Source organism: Podarcis vaucheri, assembly GCF_965113315.1.
Source record: "Podarcis vaucheri genome assembly, chromosome: 6".
NCBI classification, from domain to species: Eukaryota; Metazoa; Chordata; class Lepidosauria; order Squamata; family Lacertidae; genus Podarcis; species Podarcis vaucheri.
The window spans coordinates 31,751,797-31,767,984 of NC_138764.1; the positions used below are offsets into that span (position 1 = coordinate 31,751,797).

At 41.9% G+C, this 16,188-nt stretch overlaps 1 protein-coding gene across 4 annotated transcripts in view; it reads right to left on the minus strand.

Moving 5' to 3' along the window:
- The window catches only part of DPYD (dihydropyrimidine dehydrogenase), a 526,409-nt gene that overhangs the window by 357,211 nt on the left and 153,010 nt on the right, over positions 1-16,188 (minus strand). For all 4 annotated transcript variants that reach the window (XM_082227795.1, XM_082227793.1, XM_082227794.1 and 1 more), the window contains exon 4: positions 12,244-12,331. In XM_082227795.1, coding sequence (XP_082083921.1) covers positions 12,244-12,331 — 88 coding nt within the window. The remainder of the gene's footprint in view (positions 1-12,243; positions 12,332-16,188) is intronic.

A 16,188-nucleotide genomic window follows, 5' to 3' on the forward strand; every position in this document is an offset into this window, starting at 1 on the left:
CAACCCTAGATTTTAAGTTTTTAGCCTTCTCCCCTCCCCATTCCCTATGAGTGGCTTGTCGGCATTTCTAGCCTTCTCTACAATGATGGTCACCTTTGGTCTGCCTCAGATTGTTTCCACTCTGCTCTCTATTTAGAGCACACTGTGAATAAAGATTGCCTTGTGGGACTAGGCCAAAAGTAATATAGTCCAAAATTCGGTTGCCGATAGCAGACAAGAGAGATGCCCTGGGAAGCCTACAAGCTTGGTGTTACAGTGACAACCTTCTCCTGTTTGCTCCCAGCATCTGGCAATCAAAGGTTTCATATCTGAACATGGGGATCCCATTTAGTTGTCATTGCTAATAGCTGGTGATAAACCTGCCGATGACCCTACGCTTCCATTGAATTGCAATGGGCAAATATCTACACACTTGCACGGACTTTCTGAAATGAGGTAAATGGAAGCTGGGCAATCATCTAACCCCTTCTAGCACAGATTTCACAAGCCGCTTGGTGTTAGCACATAGGCTGCCTGAAAAGAATGGTGCTTGACATTTGCCTCATTTACACTTGGTCACTAAAACGGAGACTACTGGATATTGCCACAAGGATATGGCTTTTGTTAAATGTTTAAGTGGGTCAGTCACATACCTTGCTTGTTAAATCAGCACATTTCCTAAAGGTATGTTATAAAACGGTAGGCCTTTTTCTTAAGAAAAACAGAGAGTTCTGGGTTTGTTTGTTTTTTTTTAAAAAAATATCTTACAGTTTGTTGAAGAATTAAAAAATATAGAACGCTAAGGAGCTGTAGGCTAAGTTCCCACTTCCTTGACAGGGCGAGGGGCTACTGTATTTTAACTTCTCTATACACCCCTAAGAGTATTAAACCACTACAAACAAGCCTGTTTCTCACTAAGGGACAGCCCAACAGTTAATAAGACAGCATTTCCCTTACACTGACATATCTCGAGTACATTGCTAATGGCTATTTTAGAGGTGAGGCAACATTTGTTAAGCACAAAAGAGGTGAAATCCTTCCCACCTTATCAGTGGTTGAACTGTTAGTACAGGTAGAAGTTCTTGAGGAGGTTTAATGCAAATCAACTTCCTGTAGCTTGAAATATTTTTGTTTGATTGTTTATGCTTCAGTCTGTGTTAGAATTAACACTATTGCCCATCTTTCTCTGAGTGTGGCATTACAATAGTGTCAACCAATATGTAATAGGTGTATTAGCAATGCTTTGGCTGGTAAATGACACCACATACAACCATCCCTCCAATCAATGAATTATGGAAGAATTCCTCACCTTCCCATGATTCCACTCCAACCATGATTCCATTCTCTGTCACACATCTATTTCTCTCTCCCCCCCATCTTGTGTCACCCATCTCTCACTCTCAGCCTCTTTCACAGATGGATACAAGCATCATACAATATTATTTATATAACTCAGGGGTGGTGAGTCTATGGCCTGTGGGCCTAAACCAAGAAAACCGGGTTAAAAATACATTAAACTTTCATTCTGGTAGAGATAGAATAGAATGGAATGGGCTGAGTCTCTCAGCCTTTTGGGGAAATAATCGTCGAAAGTTTGTGTCTGACAATGTTCGTTCCTGACATTTCACCAAGCTCGGAGACATCCAGTCCAGGATAATATTTTCCTAATTTTTCCTGATCAAAAAGCCAGAAGAAATAAGAACTTTCCAGCATTCACAATGTTATACATATCCTAAAACTCAGAAGGAGCTTAGAAACGAGATTTAGTTTAGGTTGTTCATTTCCCTCCTCTCTCATGTCAGAACTTGGTAAATTTGCAAAATTCGAGCGAGGAGGAAATCTAGCATTCGGATGAGGGCTTGGCTTGGCATGGAGCGATTTTTGAACTGAGTTTTCCCATGCCCCATATGCCAACCAGTATTCTTCACCTATATTTCATATCATTAGCCCCTTGCTACAGGAATGATTAAGGTTACTCAGTGACTTAATGGCTGAGGTAAGATTTGATATGAACCCTTCTAACTATTTTTTTAAAAACGTTATGACATGACACCAGTTAGGGATGGGTAAACCTGACAATTTCAGTTTCTTTTGGATTTTAAGTTTTAAGTTTTAATTCTTACATTTGGTTTATCACATTTCCACATCAGTGCATAAACTTCTTTTTTTAAAAAATCTGTAAGCATTTCAGCTGCATCTTATATACATTTATATGTAAGTGATTTCCCTAAATACAATGCAATTTCGTATGTAATTTTTAAGAATATAAGAATTTCAATGCACAATTTCCCCATGTGCAACTCTGGGTTGCAGAACTGCATTGCAAAATTCAGAGAGATGTGAATTTTGATAGCCATGTTTCGGTTTACATGTTGGTTGGAGAAATATGAATTAGGTAGGTTGGCGTTAAAATTCAAACTGAACAGTTTTCTCCCCCATCCCTCATGTCTGTCTCTATAAATGTTACAAGTCAAATCAAAATTCACCAAGGAAGCTTTGCAACTATAGCATTTTACAAACTTTCACAGACCACCCAAACTTGACTCGCTTTGACTTGGGTTTCCTTTTTACTGCTGAATATACTGGAGCTCCCCATTCTGTGCCAGACCAGACAACAAAGCCACATTCCTCACAAATGAAACCAAATGATTTACTGCAGACACTACAGCCTTTCCCAAGCATGCTGTGATCTCCAACTAATAAGATTTAACTGAACATGAAGAAGGAAGCAAGACTCCATGGCTGCATCAGGAAGATAGGTTCCCAAATGAATTATGATTATTCAGGGAAGTCTGACGTTTACCATTATTCATCAATAAAAATGGGTTTGGAACCAGAATGCTTTGTAAATGTTTTTAATTAAATAGATGCCTGCTCATGCTTTGTTTACAAAATGCCTTCTCCTGGGCAATTCCACAGGAAGGCATGCATCTAAGTGGATAGGATGTTTTGTGGTTTCCTTTATCAAAATGTCAATAAGTACTGCATTGGTAACCAAGAGAACAGAAGCCAGCCTTAAACAGACATCAATAATTGGTAGCAGACAGAGGTGGATCTTCACATGTATCACTTGGAAGCATTACATAATATGCATGTAAATGAGAATGTTTTTACTAGAGAAAACCTATTAAAAGATGTAGGATCAATACTGTTAGACCAGAAGAAATTGCGTTTTCTATCAGGAAATGCTCGTACCATTTAGACTGTCCTCCAATTCTGGCATCCATTATTTATATTCCACACTGAAACTTCCTGATATTGTAACTTTCTCAAATGCACAGCGACTGTAAGTCTGCATTCTGCGTAATTAGAATGGAACTAATGGCTCACAACTGGTAGCAAAATCCTAAACAGCCTTGGCATGGAAATAAATCTGGCTGATTTTTACTGAAACCTGCACCAAAAAAGTATGTCATGAATCGCCCTGCAATCTTCAGATGGAATTTTAAAGTAATACTAACCCAAGTTCATTTTCTGCTGCAAGGAATTCAGCGAATCTAAAATTAGAAACCAATTGAAATGGTAGAATTCAGACAGCTAGCCTTGTGTTAAAATAGTTCTAGTAGATCTATTTATTGTCACAGTCAATGGTTAGTACAATAAAGTTATTTGGATTAGATATGGATTGCTGTGTACATAGTGCTATACTAGGATATATAGAATTAGCCTTACTAATATAGAAAAAAGAACTGTAAAGAAGTTGTATAAGAGCTTCCAGATCAATTTTTAGTACCTAAATTTTTAGTCCCTAAAACTGAAATTCTACAACAATCCAAAGGCTCCAATGAATACTTGCAAACTATACACAAAGCTTTTTTTGTGGGAGGAGAAAGAGAATTTTTCCCACAGAGGATACCAGAAGCAACAGGTAATCCCTGGAGACTTACGCAGGCATTCAGCTAAATGCATGATGGCACAAGCTGTGTAGGGGAACACATTCAGTCCCTAATAATAATAATCTAAATAATAATAATTTATTATTTATTCCACCCATCTGGCTGGGTTTCCCCAGCCACTCTGGGCAGCTTCCAACAAAATATTAAAATACAGCGGTCTGTTAAACATTAAAAGCTTCCCTAAAATTAAGAGCTTCCCTAATGTCCCCATTCCTACACACTGTACCCCCAAAACTTTCCATATTGAAAAGCAAGGTCTGAAAGGTTTATGCGTTCAGCTAATTCAGCTGCTTAGCACAATGCCTTCCAAAATTGTACATATTCTCCTCTGAAAAAACACACGGGGAAGCTTTCTGGTTCACATCACAGTTGGCGTTTGATACAGCGAGGCCTGACAAATTCAGGATGACGGAGCATGAAGCGCAACGTCGTGCCTGATATGGGATTATGATTGTATCTCCAGTGGTTATCAGTAAGGATCCAAGCAACTCTGAGGCTGATTCCATGAGCTCAACTGGGGCTGTTTTGTGTTTTGTTTGTTGCTAACAGAAGGTCTCCAAGCCACAAATGTGGAGGGTTTCTTATTTACCAAAGTTTCATAATGTTTAATTATGATAAATTCAAAGTTAAGGAAATTTTATTAAGTGTTACAAATTGAATGAACACTAAGCAAACAAAAGGAGAGATTACATAGTCAAAATAGTGCACCCTATGCAGCATTTACACAGTCACAATCTCAATGGTGGTTGTTTTTTATTCCTAGAGTGTGTGTCCAGAACGTCGCAAAGGTTGTAACAGTATAAGAACACAAGGACTGTTTTTCACATGGGGGGGGGGAGTTGCCATGCTGCATGGAAATACAGTGGTACCTTGGTTTAAGAACAGCTTAGTTTATAAACAACTTGGATTAAGAACACTACAAACCCAGAATGAGGTGTTTTGGTTTGTGAACTTTGCCTTGGAAGCAGAACATGTTCTGCTTCCTGCTGAGTGTAAATTGAGTCCCACACTGCTATGGGAAAGGATGTCTTGGTTTAAGAACGCTTTGGTTTCAGAACTGACTTCCGGAACAGATTCTTAATCTGAAACTGTTCTTAACCTGAGGTACCACTTTAGCTAATGGGGCCTCCCGCTGCCGCCGCACGATTTCTGTTCTCATCCTGAAGCAAAATTATTAACCCGAGGTACTATTTCTGGGTTAGCAGAGTCTGTAACCTAAAGTGTCTGTAACCCAAGGTACCACTGTACCACTGTATTATAATATGGCCTAACCAACTAACCACTTCCTTCAGCACAAGGGTTTACACTTGTGCAATGAAAATTTCTCCTCCTGCTGCTAAATCTCTCCTGGGGTTTTCCCCAATGCTCTGTGACAGAATGGTGGAGGATGCAGGGTACACACAGGGAGCAGAAATCTTTGCACCGGTGCAACAAGATATTTGGATACCACCCACTGTGTGGTCCAACTCCCATTAAACTAGAAGTCGTGGCTTTGGAAATCGGAAATGAAAAGCGCTGAGCTTTGAACTGTCGTAAGGTTTTAAAAACTATTATTTTCAAATTCCAGTAATGCAGACTACAGACTAAATTGGAAGAGGGGGAGTGGAGCAAATGCAAACCTTGACAGGGTATCAATATCCCTCTTATTTTGCCATTGATCGTTACATCGCACCATTTGACTTGCGTCACCAAAACAACCCTGTAGTTTTACACCGCTAACGGAAAAAGAACCCCATAAGTTGGTGCTTACACTGTCACTTTAGTCTTTGTCATCGAGAATGCAAGATATTCTTTCATCGAAACGGTGTCATCGAGACAGTCTATTCTACATAATTACACTATGGCAACCGAAACCAGCTGTCAGCCATCTCAGTACATTAAGTACTGATAGATATCTTAAGAAAAGTCAATGTTTCAAATACATCAAGAACATCCTTACTTTTCATCTGAATGCTTTTGTACTTAGCGACCTGGAAAAATATCAAGATGCACATAAAATACTGAATAAAATTCAACTTTCAAAAACCTAGCACCCCAGAAATCCTTCAAGAAAGGTTAATTAAAATGCAGATTTCTATGTAATTATAACTCAGTGCATACTAGCAGCTTTAGCTTCCTTTTTAATAATAATAATAATAATAAGTTTCTCGTATTAATGATTCCCTGTATCATTTTGCTTCTGAACTCTGGCAGATGATTTTTGGCAACAATTTGCAGTGGCATGTAGGTGACATCTATCCTGTATCGAAAATTAAAGACACTATCTTGAAGCCCCACTTATTAAAATTAAATGTAGCAGTTTTAAATGGCATGCATGAGCGCGCATGGCTTGTGCAAATGAGTACAGACTTTCACACACAGTCTCCAATTTGCATGCACAATTTGAGCTGTCATTTTGAGAACAGGCCCTCTTGCGTCTAACGTCTGTGTTTCATTACATTTTAAATCTTAAATGAAAGAATTAAACACAAAACAGAGGAAAAGGGGGGAGAGGAGAGAAGAAAGCAGAAGTAATAAATAATTTGAGGGAGAGGGAGAGAGGGAGTAAGAAAGAGGGGGGGGAGAAAGATGGAGGATGAAAGAGTTGGTGAAAGCAGGAACAGTAGACCAGAGGAATGGAAAGCAGGTAAATAAGGGAATGAAGTTGAGGGGGCGGGGGGAGTGGAAGGGAAGGAATAAGACATTTGGAAAGAGAAAAGGTTAAAATACTAGATCAATCAGAATATTAAAGGGGTAATACCTATTATTAGGAATAACTAAAACGACGCAAAATAATGAGCAAGCTTTCAAGTTGCCCATAAGACTTCTTTATGCTAGATACAAAGCAAAAATAAAGAGGAAAGGAGAGGAGAAGATGGGTATAATGCCAGAGCCCCAAACTGCACAGTTTGTAAGCCTTAGGATGGTGTGCAGCTGCTAGGCAGACTTAATCTGCAATCCTATACACATTCATCTGAGAGTAAGCTGCACTGAAACCAATGAGACTCACAGAACAATTCAAACCCGGGTTTAGGAGCAAGGATCCCTCAGCTGCAAGTGTAAGCTGTTGTTGACCTAGTGCAGAAAGTAGGGGGCAGGCCAATCATTGTACCAGCCTGCACCTGGAACAACAATCTGGTCCAGCTCAGCCTCTGTGATGTAATGAAACAGCAGTGGGTCTGACTCGGGATCCAATGGATCCCCAAGACAGCGCAATCAATCAATCTAGGAGGAGGGAAAATGTGCTTCCTTCTGACAACTGACTTCTGTTGTGGGCTCACAGCCTGCTGTAGGGAACTGGCGGTGAGCGCAGGGGAAATTCCATCTCCCTGACGTCCTGTCCCAGCCTTTTCTGTTTCCTTTCCACTTCCTCACTCTCTCCACTTGGTTTTCTCACACATGATACACCCCTCAGGCAGTGCTGTGCAGTGATTATTATTATTATTTTGTAGCAGAACAGTTAGGACCAGAGGTGCCAGCTTGCAAGGCTGATTGAGCGGGGTTCCGACATTGCACATGTGAGAATCGCACCTCCATCCCTAAGCCAGGCAGAAGCTTCCTGGGCTTTGGGGAGGAGGTGCCATCATCCAGCCCGGACACTGAGGTCCAGCAAATGGGCTGGAGCCGGATAGTCGTTAGGACCAATGCCTAAGCCAATGCCTCTCATTCCTGAATTCAATAAAGTTGTGGCCTAATTCGCTCAATTGACCTTATATTATGGTGTCTCGTGTCTTTATTTATCCTGGTGGGGGGCGGGAACTCGCCACACAATCGCACCTCCATCCCTGAGCCGGGCAGAAGCTTCCTGGGCTTTGGGGAGGAGGTGCCATCATCCAGCCCGGACACTGAGGTCCAGCACCGAGGGCCTTCTGGCAGTTCCCTCACTGCGAGAAGTGAGGTTACAGGGAACCAGGCAGAGGGTCTTCTTGGTAGTGGCGCCTGCCCTGTGGAACGCCCTCCTAGCAGATGTCAAGGCAATAAACAACTATTTTACTTTTAAAAGACAACTGTTTAGGGAAGTTTTTAATGTCTGATGCTGTATTGTTTTTAATATTCAGTTGGAAGCCACCCAGAGTGGCTGGGGAAACCCAGCCAGATGGGTGGGGTATAAATAATAAATTATTATTATTAAATTATTATAAAGCCCTGCTGCCTCCTCTCCAAAGCCGAGTGGGCTTTAGAGAGGTGGTGACAGGGCTCTTGGACCCTTTAGGGGACTAGCCAATTCCCATAGTTCATTGACCGCATGCCACTGACCTCAGGATATCTGGGCTACAGCACACGAAGGATGGGCCCCACTGACATGTCTGGGAAATAAAGCAGAGCACTGCACCCATATTCTCACTTGGTTCCTTCCACTCTTACGCTGAGCAAACATTTGCTTTTTAACACGGCTTTTCTCCAGTGAAAGCATGAATAAATTATGATACCTTCAAGCTTCTCAGCAAAATCATTTCTTTACACGTCTGATCTTCTGTAGCAGGCTATGTAGTGACAAAATGCCTGCTTGTTGCTTCTCCCTCCCTCTCCCAAACAAGCATTTGCAGTACGGGGAACCTCAAAGTTGTCTGTCACCTATTGAGCGAACGCAACAGAAACAGGCTGTTTGCGCATTATGGCGAATCTTGACTAGAAAGGACCCGGCAAAATAGTCTGCATGCTTTGGAAAGCAGGGCTGTGTAATCCCATTGTATGAGAAGTAACGAAAGGAAGTTCTGGCCTAGGCTTTGCGTGTTGAGTCCCACAATGCCACCCTCACCCAAAAACTCACACATCACACATCAATTTTTGTTTAAGGTTTTTGGCATCATTTTTGGCCACAACTTTATTCAGATACAAATGTGAGTGGTTGCTTAGGCATTGGTTATGACTATCTGTCCATGCCCAGGGACAGTGCTGACTTCCGGATTCCAGCGGAAGCCAGCGTGGGAAACAAGTATTGGGTGAGAAAATGAAGCTGGGGACCAGTCCCTCACTTCTCACCCTCATGTTCCTGTGGGGCTTGCACGGCCCAAGTCCGATTCCAGGGACAAGGACGAAAGAATGGCAAGCCCCTGGATTCCTTTAACGGAATTCCCATTTCCGCAGCACCATTGGAGGGGTAGGCACTTACCCCTCCACCAACCAATTTTAACCAATGCCTAACCGCCAACCTTACAAGTTGTGACGATTTGCTACGCAGTAGGCAAAAACCACAAGGCACAAGCCAATCAGCCAGGTGGCAAAATTCCTACCAGGCCCCCGCACCAAGGCGGACGACCCCATGACAGGCATAGCAAGGTCAAGCAAACCAAGAACCCCCCCTATAAAAGGGAGGGTGGGCGGGTGATCCGGTGCAAAAAGGCCAAGAGGACGCCCAGCAATGGCGACCTGTATTTAAAGGCTCTAACCCCTCCTCCGAATTGGCAACATACAAAACTCCCCAGTAACCCAATTAACCACTTAAGGCCTGGGTTAACCAACCCACCCAATCACACTAGGGTGGCCTGTATTACCCAACCGCAACACATGCTCTCATTTAGGGAGAACATGCTTTGCAGAAATGTGGAAACCTAGCACAGTGTTGCCAAAGTCAGTGACATCCTTTTCCTCAAGGAGGCTCAAGGCTCATTGCGCCTGGCAATTCAATTACCCTCTCCACCCAGAAAGGCGCCCCCCCAACCCCTTTCTTGCCAAGTTGAGGTCTACAGGCAATGAAATGTAGAAGAGACCACATTGTGCAAGACCTGCAAATATCTAAAATGCCCCAGGCTTGAGAGAACAAGAATCCCTGACCTTTTATGATTGCTACAGTAGTTTCCCAACAAAACACACAATATACAATAAAGCCCCTTAAATACCTGACAAAAGAATGCATTTGCTATACTCCACCGTCCAAGGAACTTGCAATAATGAAAGCTCCTTCAATGAAAACCTGAGTCACAAAGCTTCCCGGTTAGTGAGAGAGCAGGGACAGAAAGGGATGGTATGTAGCAGGAATCTGAGTATGCCTTCTCTGTCTCTGATATACACCTTTGCACAATGCATTCAGGGCTCGATTAAGCCATACTGAGGCCCTAAACTACATCAATTTTAAGAGGCCCATAGCAGAACACAGAGACACACAAGAAAATGTGCATTATTCTAAAAGAAAGGACCATGAAAATAGAAATAACTAACTTGTATATCTGCATATGTGCCAGGATCTAGGCAAGATACAACTAAAAACTATCAAATGGAAACATATATTTTTTGCAAACTCTACTTGCATATGAAATACTTTAAAAAAAATATCTTATGATTTCCTACTTGGCATATATGAAGAGAGTTTCAGTGTCTATTTTAGAGTGTTTCCCTTGCTTCCTTTCTTTTCTAAACCAATGAGTGACACTTGAGAGTGAGTTTAAAAGGTTGTATTTAGAGCCCCCTCGTAATCTGAAGCTATAAACTTTATCATAGCTCACATGTAAATTCGCTCTGACTTCACATACTTAAAAGTCCTATTCATACATGAGCACAGGCACTGACTCCTAGGGGCCAAGACAGTTTCGAGCCCCCTAATATATCGTGTGTCTGATGTCAGGACACCATGCAACATTGCATTGTGAGCACCCCAATCCTCTGGAGCAGCTGGAGCCTCTGCACATGAGCCACATGGAGGGCTAATACCACTGGGCTTTGGCGCCTCCTCACGTGAGAACTAATTGTGATCCCATATTAGACCTTTCTAAGAATTGATGCTTTTGAATTATGGTGCTGGAGGAGACTCTTGAGAGTCCCATGGACTGCAAGAAGATCAAACCTATCCATTCTTAAGGAAATCAGCCCTGAGTGCTCACTGGAAGGACAGATCGTGAATCTGAGGCTCCAATACTTTGGCCACATCGTGAGAAGAGAAGACTCCCTGGAAAAGACCCTGACGTTGGGAAAGATGGAAGGCACAAGGAGAAGGGGATGACAGAGGACGAGATGGTTGGACAGTGTTCTCGAAGCTACCAACATGAGTTTGACCAGACTGCGGGAGGCAGTGGAAGACAGGAGTGCCTGGCGTGCTCTAGTCCATGGGATCATGAAGAGTCGGACATGACTAAATGACTAAACAACAACAAAGTTACAAGGCTGCCAGAATGGCAGCAGAAACTCATCACCAATGCACATGCTTATTAGAGAAAAGACTAAATGATTCAATGTTTCTGAAGATCACCCTCTAGACTAGGGGTAGTCAACCTTTTCATACCTACCACCCACTAATGCATCTTTCTTGACGGTAAAATTTCCTTACCGCCCACCAGTGCTCGAGGGAAGATGGATTCAGCTTGTGCCACCGTAGAACCCCCTACCGCCCATCTAGAATCCTGAAATGGCCACTAGTGGGCGGTAGGGACCAGGTAGACAACCCCTGTTCTAGACAGCTAATGCTAGACAAATAATACTGATTATTATTAAGGGAAGAGGAACGAGTGCAGAAATCCAATACTCAGTTCCAGTCTGACCCACCGTAAAATTCAAAAGCACAAAGTATTTGCCTGAAAAGGTTCAGAAGGTTTGGTTTTTAAATTTGCAACACACACACACATCCCACAGTCAAGGCTGAAACTGAGTGCCTTTCAATGTTTTCTTTTGTTAGTTCCATTCCATCCTATTAACTGAAGTAGGTGCTACTTATTAGCACTCTCATAGCTAGGTTTTGCCATTAAACAAGAAAAAAAAGTTTTAGTTGAAGGAATCTTTTGGAACAAAACAAAAAAAAAAAAAAACCAAAAAAACCTGCATTGCCACTGTCCTCATAAAAGGCCCTGCACTTCAAGGTTTAGTTCAAGGTGCTTTGTTAAAAAAATCTCTCTCAAGTAAACTAAAAACGAAACTAGAAAAAATCTCGGCTCTCCTCCTCCAGCACATCATTCTGGCGTGGGTTCCACAAACCATTTAGCTTATTTTACATTAGCAGAGCTCTCTGAGGACAAGACATTATCTTCTTAAGAGAAATAAAATAAAATAAAGCTGCAGAAGCCTAGTAAACTTCTGTAGTGAATCTTAATGCCACAAACTGCTTATTTGTTGTTGTTTTTTTTTTAAAAATTAATTAATAGTATCAATTAAGAAGGTCCATCCAAAGCCAACAGTTTTATGGAAAGAAAAAGATATATAATTACTTGAAAAGGCAGACTGAACACATACACTGGCTATACACTTATTGAACAATATCTCCGCAGGAAAGTAGCAAGAATAATTATGCAATTAAGAAAAGACTGCTAAATTTTATAATAGCTGCTTCTAAACATTATTTCATTAAGCTACATACAAAGATAAGGGCTGTAATTCAATCATACAAAAAGAAATGCAACGACGGCAGGTTTTGGCTTTCATTTTCTTGGTGAACCAGCCTCTTCCTCTTTTTCCTTCTTCTTACCTTGTTTGCAATACTTGTGATAAATGACTTGATGTCTAGATTAGTTGGGCAGCTCTTCTGACAGGGGGCATCTGCACACTTTAAGCACCTGGGGAAGAAAGTAAATGAGTTAAAGCGACTTACAGCACAGAACGCTGCCAACAGCATACATTTCCCCCCCTTGTACCTGACAGAAGCTAATCAATCTAAAAATTAATAATGCTTCACCGTTTGGGCAACAACTAAAAAATGTTCCTGGGAGAAGTGCCATTATTCCCATGCCACAGACAGGCAAAGCAAGGCAACCACCAGCAGATCACTCAGGCCACCAAAGTCAGAAGGAAGCCACTCATAACACACAACTCTTTTGCGAGTGTGTCGTGCTTAGAATTGTGCAACAACATAGTCTTCTTCTCCAGAGCTTTTATTTCTAAGGGCAAAAGGAACAGGAGCTGTTCCCTGAATCAGTAGCTATTACATCCTCTCTCCACCTCCCTTCACAGTCTTCTGATGTTCCTTCTGAGGTTATAGGCAAATGCTCAGTGCTCAAAGAATATGCTGAATGACAAAGAATGAATTAAATTCTAGCTTTCCTACTGAGCAAATTTTCACAAATATTCATGAATTTATTATCCTACATGCAACAGGATGAATCAATGACCGACAAAGGTTTAAAAAGCTGAAGGAATGACTAAAATAGGATCATTTAGGCTGGGGTCAGACATAACACTGAACTACGTGACTGAGCCTTGGATCCATCCACTTCTCCTTTATTTCCTTCACTGGTATGGCCATAAGAAGCACTTCCTTCCATTTTCAGCTAACCATGGTTTACCATTGTGTCTAAGCCAGGACTGTGGTTAATTTTAACCGTGGTTTGCTCAAACAAGTCAGCTTCAATACTGTGGCCTATTGAAATAAGCCAGATTCAAAACCAACCAGAGTTCTGGTTTGAAAGAAACTATAAACAAAGTGAGTTGAAAATGGAAGGGGATGCCTCTGATCTCCTCACAACCAGGCTGAAGGAAGAGAGGGGAGTGGGTTCGCGCACTTGATTTAGTGTTATGTCTCAGCAAAGTCCAACTAGGTCATGGGTAGGCAAACTAATGCCCGGGGGCCAGATCCAACCCAATGACCTTCTAAATCCGGCCCACAGATGGGTCCGGGAATCAGCATGCTTTTACATGAGTAGAATGTGTGCTTTTATTTCAAATGCATCTCTGGGTTATTTGTGGGGTCTGCCTGGTGTTTTAACACGAGTACAATGTGTGCTTTTATTTAAAATGCATCTTTGGGTTATTTGTGGGGCATAGGAATTTGTTCATCCTTTCCCCCAAAAAATATATTCTGGCTCCCCACAAGGTCTGAGGGACAGTGGACCAGCCACCTGCTGAAAAAGTTTGCTGACCCCTGTACTAGGTAAAGTACTTAGTGTGTGTGGACTACAGTGGTACCTCGGGTTACATACGCTTCAGGTTACAGACTCCGCTAACCCAGAAATATTACCTCGGGTTAAGAACTTTGCTTCAGGATGAGAACAGAAATCGTGCAGCAGTGGCGAAACAGCAGCAGGGGGCCCAATTAGCTAAAGTGGTGCTTCAGGTTAAGAACAGCTTCAGGTTAAGAACAGACTTCCAGAACGAATTAAGTTCTTAACCCGAGGTACCACTGTAATTCATGAGAGCAATTAAGCACAAGAACTGCAAGCACGTGGTGTCAAAGGGAAATAGGAAAGTGAAAAGGATGTAACTCCCTTGCCCATGAGCTCAAAGATTTCCACATGTACAATGGGATTGCCCCCTTTTCCCTTCCCCTTGCATGTCCTACACACTCCCCAAATCTTCCCCAGAGAATTGGTAGAACCCCTAGAACAGATTTAGGGGGCACATGTGGTGTGTGTGGAGGAGATAAGGTCCCACTGTGCTAGTGGAAATTATTGTGTTTATGGAACAGTTACTTAGCACTACGTTGGTTACAAGCCAAAGACTGGAGATAGTTTTCAGGCATGTTCAGCTCCAGGGCCAAACTTTGACAGAGGCATCACAGCTAGTTCGCAGTTGACATATTGCTTTCTTCTGCCCACTGTTGTCTCTCAGCCAAACAGGTTTGAGAAAAACTATAACACCTGAATGCAGAAATGATCATAGCATGAGTATGTACACCACAGGCACCAATTCCTTTATGCCAGCTTCCTCATTCTAGAAACATTTCACTAGCCTCCAGGAAGGCTACGGACAGGGCCCTATAAGATCCTGCATGCTTAATCCAAAGCCAAATGATATCTTAAATTGGAAGAAACCACTTTATTTTGGATCAGCAGAACAGGAGCAGTAATACCGCCCTACCTTGCCTGTTGCAAGAATTGTAGCACTAATGTAGATAAAGCACTCTGAGTACTTGACATGCATTATATAAAACCTTAAGGATTATTGCTGTTTCTACAGAGCATCATCCCATTTCAATGCCTCACACTTATGGTGAGCCCTGCAATTTCTGGCAAGCAGAATATTGTATTATGTTGAAACAATAAACCTGTGGTTGGTATGAGATAGTAAGTTTGGACCACATGTGGGAGGAAGAGTGTTTAGTCCATACAGGGTGGTTTTTGGTTTTTTTATTTGACAATGTTAGACCAACAATAAAAAGAGACAGCTTCAGAGCACATTTCAGCAAGTCTAGAGCAACCACACTGATCAAAGGAAGGAAAGGCTTAGATGTAGGTCTAAGCTTTAAATAAAATACACAAAAATTCAATTTTAGAGACGCTGCGTATGAGAAAATATTAATTGTGTGGGCTCTTGTTTTGAAGATCTTCTAGGAAAGCAGATTTTAAATAAACTATAACCTGTTTTAAATATGACACCTTGGGGGATGGTGCTACACAAACACTACAACTGGTAATGAGTCTCACCCGTCTAACTTTAAACCTGCAAAGAGAACATCTGAAAGAACTGCCTAGGAAGCCATCTTAGCAATAGATTACAGTGGTACCTCGGGTTACATACACTTCAGGTTACATACGCTTCAGGTTACACACTCCGCTAACCCAGAAATAGTGCTTCAGGTTAAGAACTTTGCTTCAGGATGAGAACAGAAATCGGGCTCTGGCGGCATGGCAGCAGCGGGAGGCCCCATTAGCTAAAGTGGTGCTTCAGGTTAAGAGCAGTTTCAGGTTAAGAACGAACCTCCGGAACGAATTAAGTACTTAACCCGAGGTACCACTGTATTGTGTAGCATCGTTATGCATCTTCCGTCAATAATATATATTTATTTGCATTATTATTACTGGAGTGATAATAACAATAACAGTAACTGTCTCGCAAGTAACAGCTGTTGAAAATGTCAGATGCTAATGAGGCAGAGCAATGTGAGCCCGAATTTGTGGCACTGGGTGGGGAAAGTGGGGAGAGAGTGCTGTGAATATGCCAGTATAGACAGACGCTTATAACAACACCATCTTCCAATTCTCAGAGCACTCTGCAGACTAAAGTGCATCAGGCTGCCATTAATCCCACTTATCACTCTGACAGCTCAGTAATTACACCACTGCTATAGCCCAGGTACTGCAGTTGTAATAAAATATCAACCGCTGTGCAGGATGCATGCTGGTGAGATGTTTTATTAAACTTGGGGGGGTTTGATCATCAAGTGACATTAGGGTTGACCTATTTTTTTCTATTTGACAATAAATTATCCTTTGACCATGCCATAATAGATATTACAGAGTGCATTTACTGTACCAAAACAGAAAAAGGTACCACATTCCGAAGAACCAGACAAATGGCATAAAACAAGACAGTAGAAAGGCGTGCCTGAATGTTATTACCTAAATGGCTTTAAATGATAGATACTGTGAGAAATTGCAAACATGGCTCCAGACGACAATTACTGCAAACTACAATTCAGCACAAATTGTCACATGCACACGTGTGTGTGTGCATGTGTGTGCACACGTCACTCTTCACT